Source organism: Drosophila busckii, chromosome 2L (genome assembly GCF_011750605.1).
Source record: "Drosophila busckii strain San Diego stock center, stock number 13000-0081.31 chromosome 2L, ASM1175060v1, whole genome shotgun sequence".
Classification (NCBI taxonomy): Eukaryota; Metazoa; Arthropoda; class Insecta; order Diptera; family Drosophilidae; genus Drosophila; species Drosophila busckii.
Window position 1 is genome coordinate 16,620,406 of NC_046604.1, and position 25,349 is coordinate 16,645,754.

A 25,349-nucleotide genomic window follows, 5' to 3' on the forward strand; every position below is an offset into this window, starting at 1 on the left:
GTGGCAAATAAAATCTTGGTAATGGAGTGCACAGAAAAACTTTTGTTAGTAATGCGCTTTAATTTTTCAACAATTACAACACTTTCGACTTAGAGCTAGTATTAGAAGATATGTTTAAAAACTTGGCGTTAGATTGAGAATTGCAAACATAAATTAGGAAGCGACGTCTTGAGCTAGTAGCAAGGAGTACAGCAGCAGTTCAACAAATTCCCGAGAAGCCATAATCACATTCTTTGTTCTTATCGTTCAGGCGTCCCAGATACTGCGAGTGTTTGATGCCAAAACTATAAGCGGGCACATGTGAAAGATTTACCTTTAAAAAATAGTAAAAAACAAAAACAGACGCTTGCTTTAAATATAGTTTAATATGCAATTTGGAGCAGAGGCTAAGCATAGCCCTTGTCGGGACGCGTTTCCATAAGGCAGCGTGTATAACGATCTGGCAATAAATATTGACCCGGTCGGCCACAGAACTTGGAATGCAATATGCCAAAGGATATGGCGGGCGTGGAGCGTTTCTCCCAATACTGCGTGTGCGCACAGGCAAAGTTAGCTGCAATTACTAAACTAAAAACGTGTACTTACCTTTTCAGGACAGTGCGCGCCAGGACCTGGCTTGTTGTCATCCGTAACAAACTTAAATTTGCCACGCATGGAGTAGACAGGCGGCTTGGATTTAATAACTGTATACTCGCCATCGTAGTAGCCTGGACCGGGTGTAATATGCGCCGGTATAAGCGACTCCTTCTCACGTCCGGCCATGGTATAAGCGGGTGCTGAACGTATGGGACCCTCCTTGCTGCTGCCCAAGACAGTGGGTATTTTGTAGACGTTAGGAGCTGTCAAAAAAACAAAGTTAGCTTGTGCTTGGTTTAAAGTTTGGCAATTAGTAAGGTTAACTGGTTGGCTAGAATGGTTTAATTGGTTTTAGTAGTTGGAATGCTTGACTTGGATGAGCTGTAAGAACATAAAACGCACAACATTTAGTAAGCAACTGGGGGCTGGTTACCTGATGAGCTGCTCTTGCACGCTGCTCGCCTGGACAGCGTACTTGACGGTGCTGCTCTTAATGGACTGACCGCTGGTGACAATGGCGCCATCGGTCTGCAGCACACTGCGCGTGCTTTGGCTGGTGCAGTTGCTGTTGCTGGCATCGGCAACACCGCTGGCCATTACCTTGAGATTGCCACGCTGCGCATGCGCCGATTGCTCATGATGCATGCTGCTGACAATGGACTTGGACTTGGACTCGCAGTGCTTGCCATTGGCTAAGACTTGGTGCTGTGTAATTGGAGCTAACTCAGTGTGGCCATTGTGGCCATTGCTGTGCTTTGTTGTTGTTGTGGTGGTGGTGGTTGTTGTTGTACCATTCAATAGCTTTGAAGCTTGCGCATCATTTTGTTGTGTGCTAACAATTGTTATGGTGGTTGTAACATTTTCCTTATCCACATTGTTGCTGCGTACTGCGTGCAAATTGTGATTAAACTTTTAAGCTTATTAACTACTAAATTTAACTACGCTTAACATTCAAATGTGCACCCACATCAAGCTTAAAGCTAACCACAAGCGCTTCAAGTGCATCCACTTTTTATTGTTGTTAATTAAACATTTATAGTTTCAGCTGCCACCGCCGCTGCTACTGCTGCTGCTGCTGCTGCTGCTGCTGTTACCATTGACTGGACTTTTTATGCCCTCAATCTTCATATGCCAGCCACACTCGCGATGACATTTCTTCAGCGTTGAAAACTCGTTATTCTTATGCATGCGTTTGCATTTGGAAAACACCGATACACAGTTCAATATAATGCGATGAAATGCATAAAACTTGCGACGTGGCCCTTTACAGCTGCGCTCATGTTTGTACTTGTTGTAAACTAGACAAGCGCCATTGGGTCTATCTAAAAAATAAGTTGGTTAATTGACACTAACTATTGCTTAATGAAACTCACAGCGTCCGCTGTCTGTTAAAGCAAAGATCCAAAAGCCTAACAGCGCAGCTAAGAGCAGCTTCATCTTCTTTTGTTTAAAGCTTTGTAATTCAATAATAAATATTTCTAACTAAGCAGCTAGAGCAGCGTTTAGAGCGTTGCAAATTAATTTCATGCATACACAGCAAAAAATAATATGCAGCTTCAATGTACCTAATATCGCTCGTATTACGTATACGTAATGTGGAATTAATACATTGGATTCTTTTAAATGATAACAGATCTGCACTACTTAAACTTTGATTATAAAAAAATTGATGCCTTAGCAATTAATTTCTTGCATATTATGCAATGTACGTATACGTACTATATAACGTATACGCAATGTGAAAGTTTTACCTGTAACAAGGGCTTGGATTGATGAGTTTTGCTCTCCTCAAACTTTGAGACTGCTGCCTTAGCTATTCTTCTACCATATTATCTTTTTAATGATCTCGTTTTTGTATAAAACTCAAACTCACACGCCTCTTTCTTTCAGTGCATTCTAAAATTGGCAACACTTGAAGCGCTTTTGTGGTTAGTTTTAGTGTATGAGCTTACCAGGGCTTGCCAAACGTCGTTCGCGTCTTTGTACAATGCGATCTTCAATGTAAGCGCCTCTAGGTTCTAGTGAACGTGCAGGATGAATTAACATTTATATACATACAATACATATGGGAGGCCAGATCACCGCATAGGAAATGAGAGCAAACAACAAGAAATACAAACAGAACACAAAACAGAAAAGTTGCATGGAGTCCAAACCCAGCTTAGCTAATTAAAAAAGCAAGCAGCACCTACCTGGCAACGGCATCAAAGGCGCTGTCTTCAGCCCAAAGCTGTAGGCCGGCGAGCTATCAACCTTACACAGCTCGGGATGATAATGTCCGGGAGCTAACAAGCAATACAAACATTAAGCAACATGCAGGACAAATAAACATAGAAACTAAGGATGCTAAAGAGACTATAAAAGTAAAGTGCATTACCAGGTGCATCGCTGTGTTGCTTCAGCGTTGTCTTGGTGCCAAACGTATACGCCAATGGTGTGTGCTGATTGTGCTTTTCCGGCTCATATGCAGTGGGTGCTACAGTTGCAATAAATTCAAAATTAATTGCTTTAAATTCTACTTCTAGCGCTCACCTGGTGTTTCACTAATCTGCTCCCGCTTCAGCTTCATACCAAAGGTAAACGCAGGCGTTCCATTCACTTGACACTGCTCTGGCTTGTAGTCACACGGCGCTGGCGTATGGCTTATATGCTCAATGGTCGTACGACCTGTAATTGTGTAGGCGGGTGTATGATCAAGACGAACTTTCTCGGGTGCGTAATCACATGGCGCTGGATGATGATTTTCCACTTTGTGCTCGTATCTTGCACCAAAAGTGTAAGCGGGTGTATGATCCAGGCGACTCTTCTCTGGACAGTAATCTCCAGGAGCTGGAGTATCACTAGAGACCTTTGGATTGTGCTTGCCAGCCATGGTGTAAGCAGGATTAAAATCTTGGCGGGTTTTCTCTGGAGAGTAAGCGCCAGGAGCTGGCGTATCACTTGGCTTATGCAGATCATGCCTTGGGGCCATGGAGAAGGAGGGATTATGATCTTGTCTGACTTTTTCGGGATGGTAATCCCCTGGAGCGGGTGTGTGATTCTCCACTTTGGGATCATTCTTGATTCCAAAAGAATAAGCGGGAGTATGATCCAAACGAACCTTCTCTGGACAATAATCTCCAGGAGCTGGAGTGTCACTAGAAGCCTTCGGATCATACTTTCCAGCCATGGTGAAGGCAGGATTATGATCTTGACGGCATTTCTCAGGAGAGTAAGCGCCAGGAGCTGGCGTATCACTTGGCTTATGCAGATCATGCCTTGGAGCCATGGAAAATGAGGGATTGTGGTCTTGTCTGACCTTTTCGGGATGATAATCCCCTGGAGCGGGTGTATGATTCTCCATTTTGGGATCATTCTTGATTCCAAAGCTGTAAGCAGGAGTATGATCTAGTCGAACCTTCTCTGGACAGTAATCCCCAGGAGCTGGAGTATCACTAGAAGCCTTTGGATTGTGCTTGCCAGCCATGGTGTAAGCAGGATTAAAATCTTGGCGGGTTTTCTCTGGAGAGTAAGCGCCAGGAGCTGGCGTATCACTTGGCTTATGCAGATCATGCCTTGGGGCCATGGAGAAGGAGGGATTATGATCTTGTCTGACCTTCTCTGGATGATAATCTCCTGGAGCGGGTGTGTGGTTCTCTACTTTGGGATCATTCTTGATTCCAAAAGAATAAGCGGGAGTATGATCCAAACGAACCTTCTCTGGACAATAATCTCCAGGAGCTGGAGTGTCACTAGAAGCCTTCGGATCATACTTTCCAGCCATGGTGAAGGCAGGATTATGATCTTGACGGCATTTCTCAGGAGAGTACGCGCCAGGAGCTGGCGTATCACTTGGCTTATGCAGATCATGCCTTGGGGCCATCGAAAAGGAGGGATTATGGTCTTGTCTGACCTTCTCTGGATGGTAATCTCCTGGAGCGGGTGTATTGTTTTCTACTTTTGGATCATTCTTGATTCCAAAGCTGTAAGCAGGTGTATGATCTAGTCGAACCTTCTCTGGACAGTAATCTCCAGGAGCTGGAGTATCACTAGAAGCCTTTGGATTATGCTTGCCAGCCATGGTGTAAGCAGGATTAAAATCTTGCGGTTTTCTCTGGCGAGTAGCGCCAGGAGTGGCGTATCACTTGGTTGCAGATGATGCATTGGGCATGGACTTTATGAAGGATTGTGGTTTGTCATGATTCTTATTGGGATGAATAATTTACCTTGGGCGGGTGTTGATTTCTATGTTGGGATCATGGTATCTGATTCCAAAGCTGTAATGCAGTGGTTGTCTATGAACTTCTCTGTTGTACCAGTAATCTCCGGTAGGAGGCTGGGAGTTATCAACATTAGAAGCCTCTTGGATTGTGCTTTTTTTGCCAGCCATGGTGCTAAGCAGGAATGTTAAAAATCCTTGTGTTGGGTTTTCTTCCATAAGACGAGTACGACGCCTAGGAGCAGGGATACTCATCATGGCTTATTGAAAGATCGTGGCTTAGGAGAAGACCTATAGGGAGCACAAGAGGGATTATGGTCTTGTCTGACCTTTTCGGGATGGTAATCCCCTGGAGCCGGTGTGTGGTAATCTACTTTGGGATCATTCTTGACTCCAAAACTGTAAGCAGGCGCATGATCTTGTCGAACTTTTTCTGGACAGTAATCGCCAGGTGCAGGAGTATCATTTGAAATCTTTGGACTGTGCTTGCCAGCGATGGAAAAAGCAGGATTATGATCTTGTCGCACTTTCTCAGGCGAGTAGGTGCCAGGTGCTGGGGTGTCGCTTGATTTGCTGATGTCATGACGTCCGGCAAATGAGAAAGCAGGATTATGATCGTGCCGTACTTTTTCTGGACAATAGTCTCCAGGTGCTGGTGTGGTGCTCTCAAATCGCTGCTCATGCTTACCAGCGAAGCTAAACGCTGGCATATGATCGCTGCGATATTTCTCCGGAGCGTACGAGCCTGGTGCGGGCGTAAGGTCCACGCACTTGACGGCATGTCGGCCAGCTAGTGTGTAGGAGGGTGTAAAGTCGAGGCGCACCTTCTCCGGCTCGTAAGTGCCTGGGGCAGGAGTATCGCTTGACTTGCCAAGCTGGACACGATGGCCGAATGTATACGCTGGAGTTTTGTTTAAAACACATTTCTCAGGCTCGTAGGCGCCGGGAGCTGTAAGAGATGGAAATTATATTTGATTAAGAAAATGTAAAGTTTAAAAATTTTGAATAAATAGAGCAAAACTTACCTGGTGTGCAATCTACAACATCATGAGTAGACTTGCCCGTAATGCTAAAAGCGGGCGTCGTGTGCAGTTTCGATTTTTCAGGACTGTAAGTGCCAGGTGCTAATACAAAATTATAGAAATTATAATAAAGCAGAGTGGAAAAGTGAGGACTACAGCTCACCTGGAGAATCGCTGATGAGTGTGTGCTTTGTTTTTATACCAAAACTAAAAGCGGGCGTGTGCTCTAGACAAACCTTTTCAGGCGTATAAGAACCAGGTGCTACAAAGGTGCAAACTATAAAGTGTTGCTACAGAAGCTAGATAGGAGGAGTTACGAACCTGGTGTAAAGTCAGAACGCAGCTCATGATGCTTGATGCCAAAGCTAAATTCGGGCGTTCTGCTGAAATTCAGCTTTTCGGGACAGTAATCCCCGGGAGCTGTGGAATAGATTTAAAGTTTATTAATACCAAATAGCAGTTAAGTGCGCTTGGCTAACACTTATGCTAGTAGTTGCTGCTAAATACGTATTAGAAGGCGCTAACTAGCGGGAGTTTGGGAGTGCCAGTTTGTTATACGAGTATTACCTGGTGTGTATATATCGTGTTGGATTTTAGTTCGTCTACCGAATGTGTAACGTGGCGCATTCTTTCTTGATTGTGTGACCTTTTCAGGACAATAGCTATTTGGCGCTGTTAGTGTTAATAAAACAAAACAAATTGGTAGACTACGATGTAAGTTTCCAAAATACGTTTTACGTTATGCACAGGCAAGTTAAGAGCTACAGTTAATAACTAAGGTGACAGACAGTAGCTAAGACTAGCAGATAGAACAAACACCAAGTTAAATTCAAAGGTGAGCGGGTTTAGTGAGTTGTAGTAGGAAAGTTTGCATGTACGTTTGGCCAGTTAGTTGTGTTACCTGGATTGTTAACAAGATAAACGTTAACCTTTATGCGAAAGGTATAACGAGGCGCACGCGGCTTGAAAACATCAAGCGGTACCACTTGATAATGATTGGGACCTAAGCAAACGTTCGTTGGTTGCAATGTTTATCAAAAAGAGAAAATATTTTAATTAAAAATTATAAATCAAGGCAAAATTATGAACACAAACGAAATATTTACAAAAAAAAAGTAACTAGCTACGATTGAGAGGGAGAGCTACAGAATAAACTACAAAGTGACTGCTAAGAGTTGTACTAATAAAATAAATAAATAAAGTAAAGAGTGGTTTACAAATTTCTAATTGATACAGAGTAGAGAAGAGAGTTTCAGCTATAGTACAAACTACAGAGAGAGAGAGAGAGAGAGAGAGAACCAACACTAAACACTATAAAGCATGCTAGAGAGCAGAGAGCGCAAGAGCGCGACTAATGTATGCACCTAATGAGAGAGTAGTGAATGAAAGAGAGCAGAGCGTTACTTACGCGCTGCTTAAATGCTTGAATCTTGATCGAATATACTATGGGATATATACAATGATGCTGCCACGTTCCAAGATGACTTGCTTGATGGAGCTGCTGATGATGATGATGAAGTCTCTCTCGCCATGCGTCATGCGCAACCAACACCAATAACGCAACTTCATAACCAATCAAACAACCAATAAACCTTAAGCCTGTTTGGCTGCCCACATTGGACCGCAGGCGACTTACCTGGTATGAGACTGTACTTGGCGCTGGGCGGCTTCTGACCAAACGTATACTTGGGCGTGGCATCAATAACCGCCTTGGATGCAGGCAGCACATCATATTCACCAGGTCCGGGATTAACAAAGCGCGTCAGCTCCTTGGGTCGACTCTGCAGCGTGGCAGAGCGTGGATAATCCTTGCCCTTGGCACGCAGACCAGTCACATTGTATTGAGCTGGTCCCGGTCCAGTGGTTTCGTATTTGCCACGCAGCTTGTGTCCAAATGAATACGAGGGTGCACCCTTCTTCTTCGAGTCCGGCACTTTGCTGCCTGCAAAGCAAAACTAAAGTAGCGCAAACTTTTGTTATCGCTAGATAAATTACCTATAAGCGTAGGCAGCTGCACTATAGCTGGACCCGGATTGGAGGTTTCTGCTGCAATGCGTCCAGTGCGCACAGTGGGCGTCCAGGGACGCTGCTCAATGTTGCCGCCCATAGTTAGTGGTCGTATATTGCGCACAGGCTTGCAGGGTCCAAGATCCTTTTTGACAGGCTTGGGTCGCTTTTTACCAAAGAATATCTGAGCAAAGAGCAAAAGTTAAAAATATTTGTAATTAGCGTATAGTTGAAACAAACTTTGGCCATTTTGTTGCAGTGCTTATTGGTGTAGTGTTAATTTAATAAAAGTTTTTACTCAAATTTGATTTAAGATTCGAATGCTAAGTACACTTGTAATTCATTTGATATTTACAGCCTGCTATGTAAATAAATCTAAAAGTAGCCAAAGCTAATAGATCAATATTCTTAACAAGCACAGCAAGCAGCTCATCAAATCGAGTTGTTGACAGCTTAACTTGGCATAAAATCAATTCGACTGCGACAGCATAAACTAAACTTTCCATGTGACAGTTTCACGTTTTGGTGCTTCGAATTTTCTGGGGCAAGATTTGTTTGTATAAACAAATGGACAAACAACAATAACTTTGCGGTAGGCTTCTTACAACACGTGACCTTCTTTTCTAGCTAGACACACACACGCCTTATAGTCACGAGCCCAAAAGTGTTGCCTATCGGCAGGCGCTGGCGCTGTATATTGGGGTTGGTATCAGTTAGCGACGTCGCAGTTGGTAATCAATACGCTGACGACCCCAATTGGCTGGCTGCCGATTAGCCTGATGTATTTGGAGAGCCAGCGTCAAGTGCAGTGGCAACCCCATAACCCCAAAAAAAAAAGGAAGCTTTAGGGTAAGTGCGGCCAACAAGGTTGAGCCTTAGCTCCAGTCAAAAATGCAGAGTGCTAATGTTTTGCCCATTTGGCGCATGTTAGCCTACAAAACGATTACTTTTAATGACTTATGGAGCGACAATTGCATGCCAAGCAAAACGACGTACACTGAGCGAAAATGAGTTACCAATCGTTGAAGTTGAGGTTGCAAACTAGATTAGCTTAGGTTTTAATTGTAAATTAGCTTATGAATTTCATTAAAGTTGGAAATAATGGCAGCATAATTAAATATAAAAAGTAATATTAAAAAATATACATAAAGAAACACAAATTTATATATTTGCATATTTTTGACATATTTCCTTTTCGCTTAGTGTAGCGCTCCGCTGAATTCTGAATTAAGCAGAATTAAATTTAAAAAGTAATATTAAAAAATATAAATAAAAATATACAATTTTATATATTTGCACAATTTTTGACATGCTTTGCGCTCAGTGTAGCGCTCAGCTGAATTCTGCATAAAGAAAAATTAAATATAAAATGATATATTAAAAAATATAAATATTTGCTTAATTTGTGCATGCTTTTTGCACAGTGTAGCCACTGAGCTGAGCTCGCAGACGCGCTGAAAGTTCGAGCGTGACCGTGAATTCAACCAACTGCTCTACGCCTTATGTAAATACACTGAAACCATGGACTTGGCGCCCTGACTAGGTGGGCGTGGCATTGCAGCGCCCATTTGACATAAATGGGGCCAATATAAAGCAAACTGAGGCTGAGGCTAAAAAGTGGGCGTGTTATATGCGACCTCGCACGCAATTGAAGCATATTTGCTTTTCAGTTGACTTGACTTGACTTGACTTGAGTTGAGTTGAGTTGAATTGTTGTTGTTTTTATAGCTTTGGCCATATGCGTTCCATAAGCAACGAATCTTACATCATCAAAAGTGCACCCACATAAAAGCGAACGAAACAATTCAACTTCAATTGCTGCAGAGTAAAGCAAAACGGCCTTTTAAGGCCGCTACAGATGAATCAGCCATTTGGCCAGACGTTTGTTGTTAGCCAGACATTAGCGTGAAGTGTTGTTGTTAAATAAAAAATAACGTCAGGCTAGCTTAGCAGCATTTAATCAAATTAAAAGCGCACATGCAACGCTTGCAACGCGGCCACTTGCATCAGATTACAGTAGATGGTGCCAGCGATAGGCAGAGGTCAAAGAGGCTATGCCACGCCCCCAACACAGTCTTAACGCATACGCTTAGACTAAGTCGCTCTCTCAAGCTTTGCTGCGTTCTCCGCTCAGCGTCAACCTGTCAGGTATCTATTTTCATTCACATGACTCCATTGCCTATTTAACTTGTTAGTTTTTTATTCTCAGCCAAGCAATTGAAATTGATTTGTGTGTGGAGTGACCCAAGTGTCAAGTCAAATATACATATTAAAGCTTTAACAATAGCACAAGCTGCACACACGTCAGCTTCAATTTATGATATCAAATGCCAAAAAAGAATAGAAATAAATTAGCAAACAATAGCAGCTAAAGCTAGACGAATAGCAGCTGCTCTATCTAGCGAAAATTATGATTGATTGCTAACTAATTGCTAATTATTTTAGTAAGCTAAAAATATAAAAAGCAATTTGCATATTTAGATAAAAATTCTTTCTACACGCTTTTTTTTTTTAGTGCATAACATATTAATAACAACGTTTATTTGTTATTATGTTCACCTTTCACGCGCTGCTTGCTATGAAAAAATAATAATGAGCTCAGCATTTAAATGTCCATCAGCAGCTTTTACGCCCAAACAGCGCCAATGACGTTTACTGCTCACTCGCCTGACTGTCTTAGTTGCTGGCCATTTCCTTTAGCCCACATTGAGTTGTCCAAAAAGTTTTTGGGAACACTCAGACTCAGACTGTGGCGCCCACACAGACAGACAGTCAAACACGTCAGTTAATTGTTGCTATAACTTTATTTAACTAATACACATACGTGTGTATTTAACAATAACAGACCGACATAACTATTTGTTTATGTATGTGTGTCGGCTATGTAAGTTTAATTAACAGCAAAAAACAAGACAAGCAAGCCAAAAAGACAAACCGGCAAAGCGACAACAACGCTAAAGATAAAGATCAGGGAAGAGTGCAGAGAGTTGAGGGGAGACAACAAGACAAAAAAAACGTTTGGATGCCCAAAATAGCAGAAAAAAACAAGTGAAAAAAGTTCAAGTATAGCGTTGATAGCAGTTAATTGAATACACTATAAAAGGCTTAAAATAATTAAAAATTTATTAGCAGTTTTTAAAGCAATAAGCTAACTAAATTAATTGTTAAAATATTGCCATAACATTATATATAAAAAGTTATTTGCACTTTAGCATTAAATATTTTTGTCAGTGTACTGATAAACACTACACAAACATCATTGACATCAGCGCTTTGCTTTGCTTGTGGCTGTTGAACTAGTTTTGTTCTCGAAATCTAATTAAATTGCGTAGATCGTATGTATTTGGCAACGTGTTTTGGCCAAGTCAAGTGAAAGCTGCAACTGGGCTAGCCAACTTGAGAGCCTATGTTTGATATAAAAATTTAAGCTGCTGGCTTAAACGACGTTTCCGTTTGACTGATCAGCCAGATATTTGCATAGCTGTGGCTTTTATGAGCTGCCATAATTATGATTTTTTTTGTTTTAGCCACAGCTAAAAGAGAGCTGTGAATTTTCAGCCTTGAGCCAGCGCCAAGCAAGTTTATAATTTGTTTTGCTCATAATATACATTATTGTTATTTTTTTGTTTGAAAAATGAGCTTAGAGTCGACCGGTTTGCATTTAATAATAAGCTAGAGCTGATGTCATGGTGCGCACTAAAGGTTACAATGAACCAAAGACTTCCACTTGTGGCGCAGACCCAAAATATGACATCAATAGACAAAACTAAAAACATTGACTAAACAAGCAAAGTGTATGCAAAACAGCTGTCGAGCAAGTCAAATGCCAATACAGGAACAAATAGTTAGACAGACAGTTCGCCAACAGTCAATGAACTTTTCGGGTCAGGATAATGCAGTCAACACGCAATGTGCGCCATACATAATCGTTATGCATAATTGTTGTTGTTGTAGTCACAAGTCACAGTCACGGCTGCAGTCACAGTGACATTGTCTATGAAAATAATTTCGAGGGTTTACGCCTACAGCAGACAACAGCCCACACCCCACACCCCACTCCCCCCTTTTGTATTACTTACCCAGCTATGCTGTCTGTTGTTTTTATAACTTTGATTTGCACAATAAAAAACTTTGAGTTAGCGTTGAGCTAGCCGTTTTAATAGCAAACAGTCCTTGTTTATTTTACAGCCTTTGCCGCAGGACTTTCAAAACAGCTGGGCAGCCCACTAGTAGTTTACCGTTACGGAAGCAGCCAACTGTCAATTGACAAGTTTGGTGTTTTGTATTTTTTGTTCGTTGTTCGCAATTCGTTAATTGAGTTTAAGTGACAGCTGTTGTCGCGTATTGTTTTTTACTAGCAATTGCCAAATGATTTGCTTGAGAACAGATTTATTCTTTAATTTATGTTCTATTTGCTTTATACGTTTGCTGCTTTTCTTTTTTTTTTAAACCGCACTCGAGCGCCGCTGAACTTAAACTGAGCGCCAACATAGCCAACAGTTGCTTTTCATTTCAAAGAGAGCGAGAGAGCGAGCGCGTCGCTGCTCACAGCAGCTGTTAGTCGCTCAGCTTTGCGTTGGCGTTTAACAGCGCGCTGTTAATTTAGCAGCGCCTGTTTGCTGCCGCTTTCTCAAGCTTATCTTGAAAGTGTTTACTAAGTTTGGATTTGTTTAATTGCCTATAAATCAAATTTACATATTCATTAAATCAATGCCCTTTTGCATGCTTCATTGATTTGCTGTAATTTGTTTCGGGGTCTGCTGCTATTGCTCATCGCGCTCAACTGTTTATGGCATTTAAACAATAACGCCTCTTGTTGTTATATAAAAATATAGAAAATATAATCGCATCATTTATAGTGCTGCGGTTTTGCACATAGACAACCTTCACCCACACACGTGTCCAATGGAGCATGGAAAATCTATATAAGATCATTTTTCGCCGCCGCTTGACATACAAATTGCAATACAATATAATAATAATAGTAATAATAATACATAGAATAAAATAAAATTTTTAAAATAGCTTAATTGTGTGTAATTGTTAATAATTGTTGTTTTGAAATTAACGTTGTTTTTAAACTTTACTAAGAACATTTTAGCGTTAGTTTATAAGTCAAACAGCAAAGTATAAGAGTGAGCTGCTCAACTTATATTTTGCGCTGTTAGCTCAACAGTTGAAACTGAGCGCTGTAATGTTAAACGCTGCTCACTGTTACAAGCTGCTCATTGCTGAGCATCTGTTAAGCTAAATTTACTTTTAAATTTGAACTTAAGCATTTAAATGTAAACTATTTGCATATTAGTTAGGATCATTTATTTATTTCATTTCATTTTTAGCAATATCACGTTGAATTATTAATTTTTATAGGGCTTGTCTATAGCAATAGAAATGTGTATGAATTAATTATTCATCTGCGCAATAAATCAACTAAGCTGCGTGTTTTAATTAATTAGTTAGTAATATATATAGCGTATTATGTTGCTAGGCTTGGTGTATTTGTTGCTTTTAACTAGGCGCGTACTATTAACAAGGCATTTTTTATTTAATATGCAGGCTACTGGACTTGACTTTAGCTAGTGTTAGTTTAGTTTTTGTTGTTGTTGCTTACTGTCTAAGTTATATACTTGGCATTTATCAAAATCGGTAATGGTATCAAAAAGTTGTATAAAATGTTTTTTTAAAGTACCTTGTTTGCTTTGCTATTTGATTACGGATTCGCATTTGATTTATCTTTGGTGTTTCAATATTGTTGTTGCTCTGCTGTTTGTTTTGTTGTATAGTTGGCGCTTATAAAATATATACAAGTCTTGTTTTGAGTTGCATTCGGTTTGGTTCTGCTCTTTTGTTGTTAAGCTGTTGTTGTGTATTAAATGTTTAATTTTGGCTCGCAAACATTTGCATTTGAAACCGAATTTTGTTAAGTGCAATGCAGTCTAGCCCAATATTTATTAAATGTTGTTGTTTATAACTGCAAAGGGCGTGTGCTGTAAATAAAAACGAACAAAAAAACAAAGCTGCATTCATTTTACATTTTATATTTGTTTTCGTTTTGTTTGCTTAGGCGATGGATAAAATTAATTAAGTAAAACTTGTTTATAAAAATAGGTAAAATATATATGTAGCATATTTATAATATATGTAACGTTTATGTATGCGTTAAAATCAGCAGAAATCAGTTTAAAATTTAAAGCAAATACACAAACAAAGTGCATATGGAATTGTTGCATTTAAAAAAAAACATTCGAAGTAGAGGGGCGGGTGTGGAAAAAAATTAAACAATAAATCACAAAACTTAAACTAAGCACGTAAAATTCTAAACTAATAAAAATTGTGGGATCTTCACATTGTTTTTTGTGTTTTGTATGTTTTTCATTTTTAGCGATTCTCTGTGCCGACTTGAGAGCTTATAAATTAATTTTACGCTTAATCAGTTTACTTAGATTCATTTTGTTGTAATGTTGCGTGTGTGTTAAACTTACTTTAAAGAAAGCACAATAATTATAATGCGCATAGTATAAATGTATATAATATATATATTTTATATAATTATACTCATCAGCGTTCGTTATGAAATGTATCAAAAATTTGACTATTAACTACAGTTAACTATAATGCATATAGTTGTTTGTTGTTGTTATACTTGTTGTTACATACATTTAATAATAATAATAAACATAATGATATCATTTGCTCAGCTTAAGCTTTAGCTTTATCTTTTGCTGCCCTGCTTTTAACTCTCTCTCTCTCTCTCTTTATAATAATAATAATATATATGCCATATTGTTTAAACATTTAGTTGCGGCGCTTCTTTACTTAGATATATGTACATATATAACTGAGGTCTATACGTACGTACGTGTGCTGCAAACATAACTAGGCCGTATATATTCAATTAATTTTGTATGCATTCGTAACTCATTAAGTTTAGCTCGTATATCTTTAATAATAATAATAATTAAATGTAGGTTTTTATGTTTTGGGTGCGCTAATCAGTGCATGCTGCAGTCGCTTAGTCGGTTAACGTTTGAGCCACAAGTGCCAGCTGCTCCTTGAGCACACGAAACGAGGGACGCTCCTCAGGGCCATGCGACCAGCACTTTTTCATAACCTGCAAATGGAAATTCATTAGATCTGGCTTCATAACAAGGCTGAGGCTTCAAGCTACGAACGTCATAAATTTCCTTGGCACACGACTTTGGTTTCTCTAATATAATGCCGCGTTGCACACGCTCGACGACTTCGGTGTTCTTTAGACGGCCATAGGGCATCTTGCCGCAAGTGAAGATCTCCCACATGAGCACACCTAAAAAACAAAAACAATTAATGCCTGCTAAACAGTTTAGCTTTGACTTGTACTAACCATAAGCCCACACATCGCTTTTGGAGCTGAAGCGCGTATAGTTAAGCACCTCGGGTGGCGCCCATTTGATGGGAAATTTGGTGCCGCCGGAGCTAGTATACTGATCATCGAGCACATAGCGCGCCAGTCCAAAGTCGGCCACCTTAACAACATTTTCAGAGCCTACGAGACAATTGCGTGCCGCCAGATCGCGATGTATATAGTTGTGGCGCTCCAAATAGGCCATGCCCTTGCTCACTTGTATGCACATGTCCAGCAGCAGACCCATGTTGCCAATTAGCGTATTCTCATGCCGGCGCAAATAGTTCAACAGCGAGCCATGCTTCATATATTCGGTAACAATATAGATGGGACGATGCTTGGAGCAAACGCCATAGAGCTGCACCAGATTCGGATGCTGCAGCTTGGTCATAACCTTTGCCTCCTCTATGAAATCATCCTCCGACATGGTGCCCTCTTTCATCATTTTGACTGCGGTATCAATGCTGCCGCGCCATTTGCCACGACGCACAACACCAAACTGTCCCGAGCCCAGCTCCTCCATAAGCATTAGCTCCATGGGATGTATTTCCCACTTGTCGTGCGACAAACCCGCCGTAGGCGGCACTGGACGATCGCAAGGCGATGACTTCAAGCGGCAGGCCAATCCACCAGAGTTGTGACGATGATAATTAATCAGATCCGGTATAGTCTCGCAGCAGTGCTTCTCACTTAGATAATACTCGCCACGCGCGTTCTGTTTAATATGATAATGCTTCACATGCGATTGTGGACTGTTGAGGTATTAGATTATTTAGCAGCTCATATTTATTAGTTTTATACTACTTACACTTTGGTATGCAGCGATAGCGTATAGAGACCCTTGGTGGATGACTTGCGCACCACAAAGCAGCCCTCCTTGTCGCCCTGCTTGAGCAGCGACTCGGCACGTTGCCTGGACATGTCACCCACGTACCATCTGCAAAGCAAAGTAGCAACATTTATATTAGAATTGTTAATTTTAGTGCATTTAAGGCTTTAACTAACTAAGCAGCTTATAGTTAAGTATAGTTAAGGAGCGATTTAACATATGTTAATAGCTTATTTTGTTTCTAATAGCGTTTTAAGTGCTAAAATTTCTTTTCATTCCTATTTTACATTTAAGTTCATTGTGAGTTTTTCTTGTAATAATTTTCTTTTTAATTATTTTAGTATTTTGAACGCTATTTTACAAATAAGTTTATTGTGACTTTTATCGTAATAATTACTTTAGTATTAATTAACACATATTTAGACCAAAAATTCATCCCAGCCAATTCTTTAGTTACTGCTACTCATATTCAAACTGAATCATATTTTGTATTATTATTAATTTAATAAATTAGCAGCAGTAATTGCATTAGTTTCTATCCTTCTATTGCTATTTTAATAATCTTGCCATTTTATAACTTAAGAAAATTCGTAGAAACTTAAATTTTAGCCTATTAATCTATTTTTAATTTGAATAAAGGGCTACGATTAATTGAATCATTGAACGCTTATGCTACAAAATAAACGCCATATACAAAAGCTAACAGCTTATAGGCTTAACTTAAGTTATATATAAAAGTTTAGAGCTTAAAGAAATAACTTATCAACAATTAGCTTAAGCATTGATTTAAATAAAAACACTTGATACAATTGAGGCAAGATTAAGGAAACTGTACAATAAACAGCGACGTAGTTAACTCAAACTTATTCCAAGCTATAGAAGTGCTTAACACTTACTCATAACGCTCGAGTCCCAGCAGCGCTTTGGGCTTAACATAATTGCTGGGTATGTAGCCCACATTGCCAATTGCATCCTTAACTTTCCACCAATGCTCCTGTGAGTCGTCAATTACTTCATATTCGGCATTCTGAAATTGATTAAATTATAAGCAACTAATTCACAATCAAAATTGCAGCTTCTCTCACTTTTTCCAGCGACAAATCGCCGCCTTCAATGGCCTTGAATGGATATAGAGCAACGACCAGCTTAACAAAATGCGAATTGTCCTTCGCTTTGGAGTTGGGCGTGCCGGGCGTGGGTATTCCACCAGGCATGTTGGCATCCAATAGCACAGCGTTGCCGTTAAGTAAAGTGGGTGATTGCTTGAACGTTGTCAGCGAGGACTGCAGAGCGCATAAATTAATAAACTTTCTAAGGCTGTGTTTGAAATTCAAAAACTCACCTGTGGCTGCAGCGATGTGGGTGTGCAACTGCCGCCGCCTCCGACGCCAGCGTTGACGCTGCCTGGTGCACCGCCTAGGCTGCCGCTGCTGTTGTGTTGCAAACTGAATTGACTGTTGGTTGTCGAGTTGTTTGGACTGATGCTGCGCGTTGAATTCTGGGCTGGAGAACTGCCGTTGCCTGTAATACAACAAAAAGAAAAAAAAAAGTTAGCTATAAGTTCAAGTTCGTTGCCCAAGTCTTTTGATTTTAATGTAGTGCATTAAATAAATATTAAAAACTGATTCGTTATGTTTATGCTCGTGTTCATAATTAGCCAAAAGTATCGAAAAGCGCCTTAAAGACTTCAACGAGCTAACTCAAGGTTAATTACTGCAACAATTCGACCTCAGAGATTCAGACCTCAAGGCATCTGCGCTGCCTACAGTGAAGACTTTATACAGCGCCGAGTTCATTGACGCGTCAATATGTCAAATGCAAATCAAATTGTAAGCTGAACTACAAGTTAAAGCCCAATTAAGCGGCACAACATTTGATTTGTTGGATTTTTACTTTTTTGTTAGTGGGCGGCGTTATGCAATAACCCACATTTTTATATACATATGTGTGTGTATGCGATGAGTAAGCAGCTAAAGTAACTTGAGTAGGCGCCACTTGTAGCCAAGTTAACAACAAGAATCAAACACACATAGACAATTAAAAAGTGAAGGTTAAACAAAGCGAAAGTGTTTGCCCACAAACGTGATTTCCCAAGAGACACTTAAGTTCGACTTTCAATTGATATATAATAACAATATTCAATATCATACATTTTTCCTGAGAAAATTTATTGCCTCTCTATGTATTTTCTTTTGCTGTATGCGTTGCGCTTAAAATTAGAAAGTTTTTCTTTATAAGCGCCGGCAAATTTTTCATGCAAATTGAAAAGCGCTTAGAGCAATTTTCATTGTTAAAGTTGGCGCATTTTTTATATTTAAGCAACATTTATTTATTTTATATGCTGCAGCGCATTTAAACTTCGTTGTTTGCCACGCTTTTGTTAATCAGCGTTACCAACTTCAAGCTTTCTTTAACGTAAATTGCACATAAAACGGAAGCAAATATTATGATTGTATTTTATAGTGTAGTGGGCGTGGCCTATATGAGCCTGTTTGAAAGCCAAACAAATTGTCATTAGCTGCGCTACTTCAATATCGCGCATTGTTTAAGCCAATTGTGTAATTGTCTTGAGGGAATTTTGCGCTGCTTGTTATGCAAATTTGTAAGTTTGTTGCAGCTGTCAGACCTTGTAAGACTTTCAAACACGTGCATAATATAAACTAAACGTAGTTCTTTAAACAGGTGAAACTGGCGCATGATTCATTAGCAAACGCCCACTTAATTTAACGGCCTTCTAGGGTTAATACAAGCAAACACCTTACCCAGCTTCAGCGCAGATAAAAGCATCATCGTCAAAATGCTGCTGCTGCTGCTGCTGCTGCTTCTTTTATTTTGCCGTTATACGTTTTGTTTGTAATTTTTTTGTGCAGTATTTGTGTCAATTCACTTTCACATAAATCACTTGTTCAATTCTGCAATTATTTATGTTGTTGCTGTTGCCGTTGTTGCTAATATTGACTACAATTTGTAGTTGTTGTCAAACTGGTTTCATGGCTGCTTCCTTTTTTTGCAAGTTTTGTTGTCGTAGTCGCTGCTGGCATTTCCATGTTACTTGCTTGGCTGACCTTTAGGAGATCGACGACGATCTGGGCGCAACAACTTTAGTTACTGGCTTTTACCGTTAACCGCTTGGCCCCCAAAAAGTCGCGCTTCCTGACAACAACTCACTATCTATATACTATATATGCGTTTGCTTTAGCTTCTGTTAACTTTCAATTTTTATTGTTGCTTCTGCTGCTGCTTTGGCTTTCACGCAATGGCAAACGCGGCCATCTTGGAAAAAAATTTATTTTCCACAAGTTTTTTTTTCTCAGTTTGCACTTTTCTGTTTTGTTCAACGCGCAGCTCTATACACACAACAATAAGCTTAAAAGTTAGCCAATCTTGTGTATATTGTGATTAAAAATTGTTATTTAATTAGCTAGTTTTAATTAAAAAGCAGCTCATTAATTGCTTAAATATGTTTCTTAAGTTTTAAAGCGCGACGCGTACTGTTTCAGCAAATGTTTCAAAGCCAACTGCCAAAGCAGCGCTTTAAAATGCTGCTCAGCAACGGCAGCGGCAGTGGCAGCGGCAGCGGCAGAGAAAAAACAAGTGAGCGTAACAAAGTTGGGCGCCAGCAAGTGTTATATACACTTTGACTACTATCACAATGTTAAGTTTCGATTTGTAGCGTAGCGTGGGAGCAAATAAAATATAAGCGCGTATAGAAGCGCCTACATATCAAATTTGCTAGCTCTAGCTCTTTTAGTTTCTCAGTTCTACAGACAGACGCACATGACTGCATCAACTTAGTTTGTGTTGCTGTTCCACTTTATTGAGCCTGCCACGCTGCCTGCTCTCTTCTCTCCACACAACTTGCTAATACCCTTTTCCTTTCTCATAAAAAAATGTGCAAGTGTATATAAACAAACAACAACAACAAGTGTAGCAGCAGCGGCAGCAGCAGCCGAAGGTAAGCGACGTCGCTGTCAAGTGGAGAGCGCGCAAAACGACGAACACATGAATGGCAAAGCAAGAAAAAGACTCCAAAGCAACGGCAACGGCAGCAGCAGCAGCAGCAATAAAGTAAAACTTAATTGTAGCAGAGCGAGCGCGCAGGTGGCGACGGGCAGAGACGCTGACGCTGGCAGAGAGCGAGCCAGAGCGCGAGCAGAAGCCACCAAGCGCAACGTATAAAAAGACTTGAGCAAGAGAGCGGAGGCGAACGCACGGATCATGACTTTTGCCCATTGGGGCAACGGTAAATGTAATTTTTATTTTAACTTTACAAAATGTTTGTAATGTTGGCTGCAATTGAAAGCGCTTATTCATTAAACTTTTGGCTGCCAATAAAAAAAAGTTACACAAAAGTGGTTAGCAATAAAGAAAATAAATAAATAAGCCGCAAGCAGACAGACAACAAAATGCGTTGACTACACTTTTTTGCAAAAACTTTGTTGCTAAATATTGTTGTTGAAGCAACAGGCAGGCAAAAGCAAGTAAATGTAATTGCTGTGGCTAAAGTTGAGTAAGAGCAAGAGAAAGAGAGCGGCAGCGCAGCTTGTTTGTTCTTGTAGCTTGAAGCACTCACACACATACAGTAATTAGCATAACGCACTAAACGTAAGTTGCGCTCTTTGCTTCTACGCTCTCGCGCGCTCTCACGCTTGTATCGAGTTGCATAGCAGTCAGCTTTTTAGTGCATGCCTAAGAGTAGACCACATAAATTGCGCAGCGCTTTAAATCAAAACTTCATGCGCCGCTGTCGCTCTCTCTTGCGCTCTCTCTTTGCGCTGCTCGTTGTTGTTATTGCTGTAAAGCAAAGACGCGTGCAATAACAATGCAAATGCATTTTGTTAACACAGCGGACAGACAGAAAAAAAGAGAGAAGAGTGTGCGGGCACGTTACTTATTGTAATTATTGTTGCTGGGGCTGTCTAACATTTTACATAAACAGACAACAATTTAGCGCCTCTTTTTACACACGAGCGACGAGCGCATAATAAAAGGTGCAGCCCGCCAACAATTATATAATTATATAACAAGTATTCTTAGCTTAGCTTTAAAGCATTTAACAGTTGTGACCTGTCTTAAGGTCAAACGCAGTACGCGCAGCATTGACAAATTCAAATAAACAGCTAAAATTAAGGTTAAATGTTTACATCCGATGCTCATAAAAAGCGTGTGAAAATTGTTGTCAAACAAATTTGCAAAAATTTAAATAAAACAATGACATAAACTTAACAGCTGTTAATGGTTATGTTAAGTTCAGCAGTTGAAATGTAATTGCAATAAATTGTTGAAAAATGTTCAAACAGCATGAAAAACAATAATAATAAGCAGACAGGAAACATAGCCGCAAAAACAAAAGCAAAACATTATTATTTGTTGTTGTTGTAACAATTTTATGCAAATGTAGGTTAATAACATTTGAACGCATGCGCGACGCGCATACAAAATAGCAACAAAAGCAAAAAACAACAAATACTTGAATTCGCATGCGTAATAAACAACATGAAATTATTATTTTTTTTTTCTATGCTGCTGCTTTAATTAGATGCAAGCAATTTGCCAACTTGCATTAAGATATGCGCTGATGAATTGTTTAAACAGATTAGAGTTGAAGCCTTAGACGGAAGTGAAATGCGATATATAGTGTATATATCTATAGACAGCTATAAGTCACGTATCTAATTGGGGAACTAGCAAGTACTGTTAGCCATGTTAATAATTGTAAGCACGACGTGAGATCATCATCATGTAAATGCCTTAGATAATATAATTCAAGTGAAAATACAAACGGAATTTATTTGAATGGGGCTGTAGCACTAACAAGTTCTATATTTAAATATGCATTTATTTATAAAGGCGAGTGCTGAATAAGTGAGAACGCTTGAAAATATTTAACGACTCTGACTTAAGTTGGAAAATATATTAAAATTTATTGCTATAACCTAAATTATTTAGCTGCTTTTACTTTTGCTTGTAACTTAATATTTTTTACTGTCATATAAATTATATTAATATAATTAATTATAAGTTGAAAAAAAGTTAATTTTAATTTTTTTTTTTTTACTGCTTTTTACTTGATTTGTTGACTACAAGCTACAATTATTATAATTATAATTGATGTTTATATTTATTTTTAAATTGTAATAAATATTAAAAATTAATTTTAATTTGTTGCTGCACGTGTGTGTTTTTTTACTTTTAGTAGTAACTCAAATTTTTTATATAATTTATGTTAATATATTTGCTACATTTATTGCCCATTTTTGTTTAGAAAATAAATTCGTGCAAGTTTAAGTTGGGAAAAATATTAAAAATTAATTTAAATTATGCGTAAGCATTTTTACTTTTACTTTTTTACTCAAATATTTTACTGAAAGCTAAAATTATTTTAATATAATTTAAGTAAATATATTTGCTACATTTAATGCCTCTACTTATTTAGAAAATAAATACGTGCAAGCTTATTAATTTAGGAAAAATATAAAAAAATTAATTTTAATTATGTGTGAGTTTTTTACTTTTTACTATAATTATTATAAAATAATTTATGTTAATATATTTGCTGCATTTATGACCCCAAACTTTTCTTTAATTTTCTCACATTTCTACATTCGTTCATTACTTTCTTCATATTTAATTAACACCACGCTCATTTTTCAAAACAATTTTGCATTGCAACATTGTACTAACTACTATTTAATAGGGATTGTACCCCCTGCGGCTTTTTGTGGCCAAATTAACGCAGCATAAAAACAAACACTGAATAAATTTTTAAAAATAACAACAACAACAAATGATTTGCATACAAATGAACTCGAAAAACAAAAAGTTGCTGTCTGAAATATTTTTGGTTTAGCTTTTTGCTTTTCCAAAAAATTAATTTGAGTTGTTGGAGCGGAGTGAATGGCGCTGCTGATGACGACGATGACGATGACGGCGACGACTCTGGGGTGTTGATGGCGTGGATTTTGTTTATGCATTTATAATGAAACCATTTAAGCGCAACGGGTCGACAGTTAAGAGTGGCAGCCAATGTTATTGTTTTTATTATTTTGTACGTTTGTAAGTTTGTTGTAAATTGTCGCTTTTGGTCATCCCACAAAGTTGATAAGCAACTTTAGTTGCTGCTGCAGCTTTCGACCTTGGTCAAAAGTGTTGTTGTTGTTGTTCTTATTGTTGGTCTGGCTATATTTAAATATGCATGTATATTTTTCCTATTTTATCAATTTTTAGTGCTGTGAACTCGTTTCTCTCGCTTAAAACAAAAACGTTGAAAAGAAAATGCAAACCGGATACTTCCAAGCTCCAAGATTTTTGCAAGACACGTCGCTACGTGTTCGCAGACTCTTCAGTTGGCATTACAAGACTAAAGACTAAAGCGCGCGCTTTAAAGATTGAGCAACTGGCTTACATTAATTTCTGTTCTTAAATAATAACTCTCTCATATATATACCGCTCTCTCTCTCTCCCTCTCTTGTTGGAACGTGCTTGGCTAGCTGCTGATTGTGGTTTGTCTTGTTTCATTGAAGGTTGCGCACTTTGTTTTGTTTATTGGGGGGTAAGTCCCTCAGTTTTCAGCTTAAATTCTCAACTGCCAATTGTCAGCGCGCTGACGTCTTTATCGCCCGACTTGTGTGTAGGCTAATAATTTTATTGCTCCCATTTGTTATTGCACATTGCACTCACATGTTTGCGCATATGTGTCAGCGCTTAAAAGTTTTTGCATTTGGGCACGATTCTGTGGTTTACAGCTGTGACGTCATGAGTCATGGGACTCGGACTCAAATCGATAGATAACCATACGCTAAAGAGCGTGTGCGCATGTTTTTTGAATTGAATAAATTGAAACACAGTCAAATTAATTTTGCATAAAAAGAATTGCAGCAATTATAGAAAAATAAATTGAAATAATTGTAAAATTGCAAAATAATCTAAGGGCTTTTTCGTTATAAAAACATAAAATCTTATTTAAGGTTTTTTTTAAATCTATTTTAATAACTTCGATCAATTGAGAATTGTGATTAAAGCATTGATCAATCATCATCACCACTAAATTCGCACAACTTAAAGAACATTACTGAATATTAAAAATACTACAAAAAATAAATATTAATTTTATTTTAGATTTCTTGTTACACAATTAACTAATATGTCCAATATATATATTGTGTATATATATAAAGATAGTATCGCATTGAACAATCATCATCAACACTTTTTTACACATTAAATTTCTACAACTTAAAAAACATTGTTGAATATAAAAAATGCTACAAAAAATAACACATTTTCCAAAAATGTCAAAGTGTATAATGAGTATTAATTTTTTTTTTTGGATTTGTTGGTAGATGTTTTCTTAAACTTTGTGCCACTGTGCAAGCTAAAAATCTGCTTTATATTGCTCAGCCAACTTCTAAAATTCTTTATATTTTTTATATATATTTTTTAATATAAATAACTTTGTAAGCATTTTATATTACGCAGTTCATAGCCATTAATAATAATTTGCATAAGCTAAAAAACATTGTTGCATATTAAAAGTGCTAAATATTCTTTTATATGCTTATAAATAATTTTATTCAATTTGTGTACAAACTGCATGCAATAAACTAATATGCCCTGCTGCTTATATTGAACTCTATAGAGTATAAAGACACCTAAAATTGATTGGCACTGCTGGTCAATTGCTTGACCAACTTTAAAGCAGCCGGCACAACAATAAAAAACTTGCAACAATAACAACAACAACAACAACAATGGCTGCCTGTCTATTGCCCCCATAGTCAAGTGGCTATTTGAACGTTTGGCTCAAATTGCGAATGCAAATTGCAAATTTTTGTGGTCATTGTTAAGTAAAGGCCATAAATAGGTGAAGTCAGACCCAAGAGGCAACAACAATTAGAGTCAAGCAACAATTTAACTGTCAAACTTACAAAGCGCAAGCAGAAGAAATTATAATTACAAACATATACATATATATATGTATATATAGCAGATTTATAGTTTGACTGTACTTAATTCTAAAGCTGTGTCTGCTTTTTTTTTATTGACATTGATGCATCTGCAGCGTGGGCTACGCCCACATAATAAATATAAATTCTTTTATTGGCACACTTGGCTTGTCACTTTCAGTTTCAGTTATATACGCTATATATAGCGCCGACTCACTCGTTGTGGGGCTTGGCTGTTGGTTAATTCATTTCAATTATGCAATTGCCGCATCTGTTGTCTGCATCTTGCGTTGATTGTTGATTATCGTTTGCCTGGCATCGAACGTGTCTGTAACTGGTTCTAATAACTGCCTGCCAACTTATTGTAGCTTCACTGTAGCATATGCTG

The 25,349-nt window shown here is 38.5% G+C and overlaps 3 protein-coding genes across 19 annotated transcripts in view; all 3 read right to left on the reverse strand.

Moving 5' to 3' along the window:
• Window positions 1–178: 178 nt before the first annotated feature.
• LOC108607972 lies at window positions 179–12,245 on the reverse strand. Of its 14 annotated transcripts, none has more exons than XM_033295092.1 (15): window positions 11,883–12,245; window positions 7,792–7,987; window positions 7,433–7,738; window positions 6,698–6,799; window positions 6,364–6,468; window positions 6,118–6,216; window positions 5,960–6,058; window positions 5,800–5,898; window positions 5,463–5,723; window positions 3,109–3,243; window positions 2,954–3,052; window positions 2,769–2,861; window positions 2,529–2,594; window positions 1,010–1,463; window positions 749–839 (listed from the first exon to the last, which is right to left on the reverse strand). In XM_033295092.1, exons 2-15 carry the CDS (start codon window positions 7,901–7,903, stop codon window positions 833–835), a joined length of 2,037 nt encoding a protein of 678 aa, XP_033150983.1. In that variant the 5' UTR covers window positions 7,904–7,987; window positions 11,883–12,245; the 3' UTR covers window positions 749–832. The 14 variants fall into 14 exon arrangements, with proteins under 14 accessions (XP_033148907.1, XP_033148905.1, XP_033148930.1 ...); XM_017999126.1 differs by lacking the exon at window positions 11,883–12,245 and adding an exon at window positions 8,044–8,134; XM_033293016.1 differs by lacking the exons at window positions 1,010–1,463; window positions 2,529–2,594; window positions 11,883–12,245 and adding exons at window positions 179–313; window positions 8,044–8,134 and having other exon boundaries at window positions 586–839.
• Window positions 1,508–2,186, reverse strand: LOC108607976. Its single transcript, XM_017999129.1, has 2 exons — window positions 1,950–2,186; window positions 1,508–1,898 (listed from the first exon to the last, which is right to left on the reverse strand). Exons 1-2 carry the CDS (start codon window positions 2,011–2,013, stop codon window positions 1,618–1,620), a joined length of 345 nt encoding a protein of 114 aa, XP_017854618.1. The 5' UTR covers window positions 2,014–2,186; the 3' UTR covers window positions 1,508–1,617.
• Window positions 12,246–14,530: 2,285 nt separating the features above from the next.
• The window catches only part of LOC108608094 (tyrosine-protein kinase Btk29A), a 39,760-nt gene continuing 28,941 nt past the window's right edge, over window positions 14,531–25,349 (reverse strand). For 3 of the 4 annotated variants that reach the window (XM_017999298.1, XM_033294915.1, XM_017999299.2), the window contains 7 exons: window positions 17,359–17,537; window positions 17,102–17,299; window positions 16,913–17,043; window positions 15,996–16,124; window positions 15,167–15,939; window positions 14,976–15,109; window positions 14,531–14,914 (listed from right to left, as the gene is read on the reverse strand). In XM_017999298.1, coding sequence (XP_017854787.1) covers window positions 14,816–14,914; window positions 14,976–15,109; window positions 15,167–15,939; window positions 15,996–16,124; window positions 16,913–17,043; window positions 17,102–17,299; window positions 17,359–17,537 — 1,643 coding nt within the window. In that variant the 3' untranslated portion in view covers window positions 14,531–14,815. Of the gene's footprint in view, window positions 14,915–14,975; window positions 15,110–15,166; window positions 15,940–15,995; window positions 16,125–16,912; window positions 17,044–17,101; window positions 17,300–17,358; window positions 17,538–18,778; window positions 19,427–25,349 lie in introns of those variants that run through there. The other variant, XM_017999300.1, reaches the window with a different exon arrangement.

What these genes read in the sequence shown, in the direction of transcription:
- LOC108607976 (XM_017999129.1), bottom strand. Translation starts at nt 2,013, where the DNA reads ATGAAGCTGCTCTTAGCTGCGCTGTTAGGCTTTTGGATCTTTGCTTTA. An exon ending in TTTAACAGACAGCGGACGCT is followed by an intron (nt 1,899 to 1,949) that starts GTGAGTTTCATT and finishes CTTATTTTTTAG; the next exon opens with ATAGACCCAATGGCGCTTGT.
- LOC108607972 (XM_017999126.1), bottom strand. An exon ending in GCGTTCTGACTTTACACCAG is followed by an intron (nt 6,059 to 6,117) that starts GTTCGTAACTCC and finishes GCACCTTTGTAG; the next exon opens with CACCTGGTTCTTATACGCCT. An exon ending in GCAGATTAGTGAAACACCAG is followed by an intron (nt 3,053 to 3,108) that starts GTGAGCGCTAGA and finishes TTGCAACTGTAG; the next exon opens with CACCCACTGCATATGAGCCG.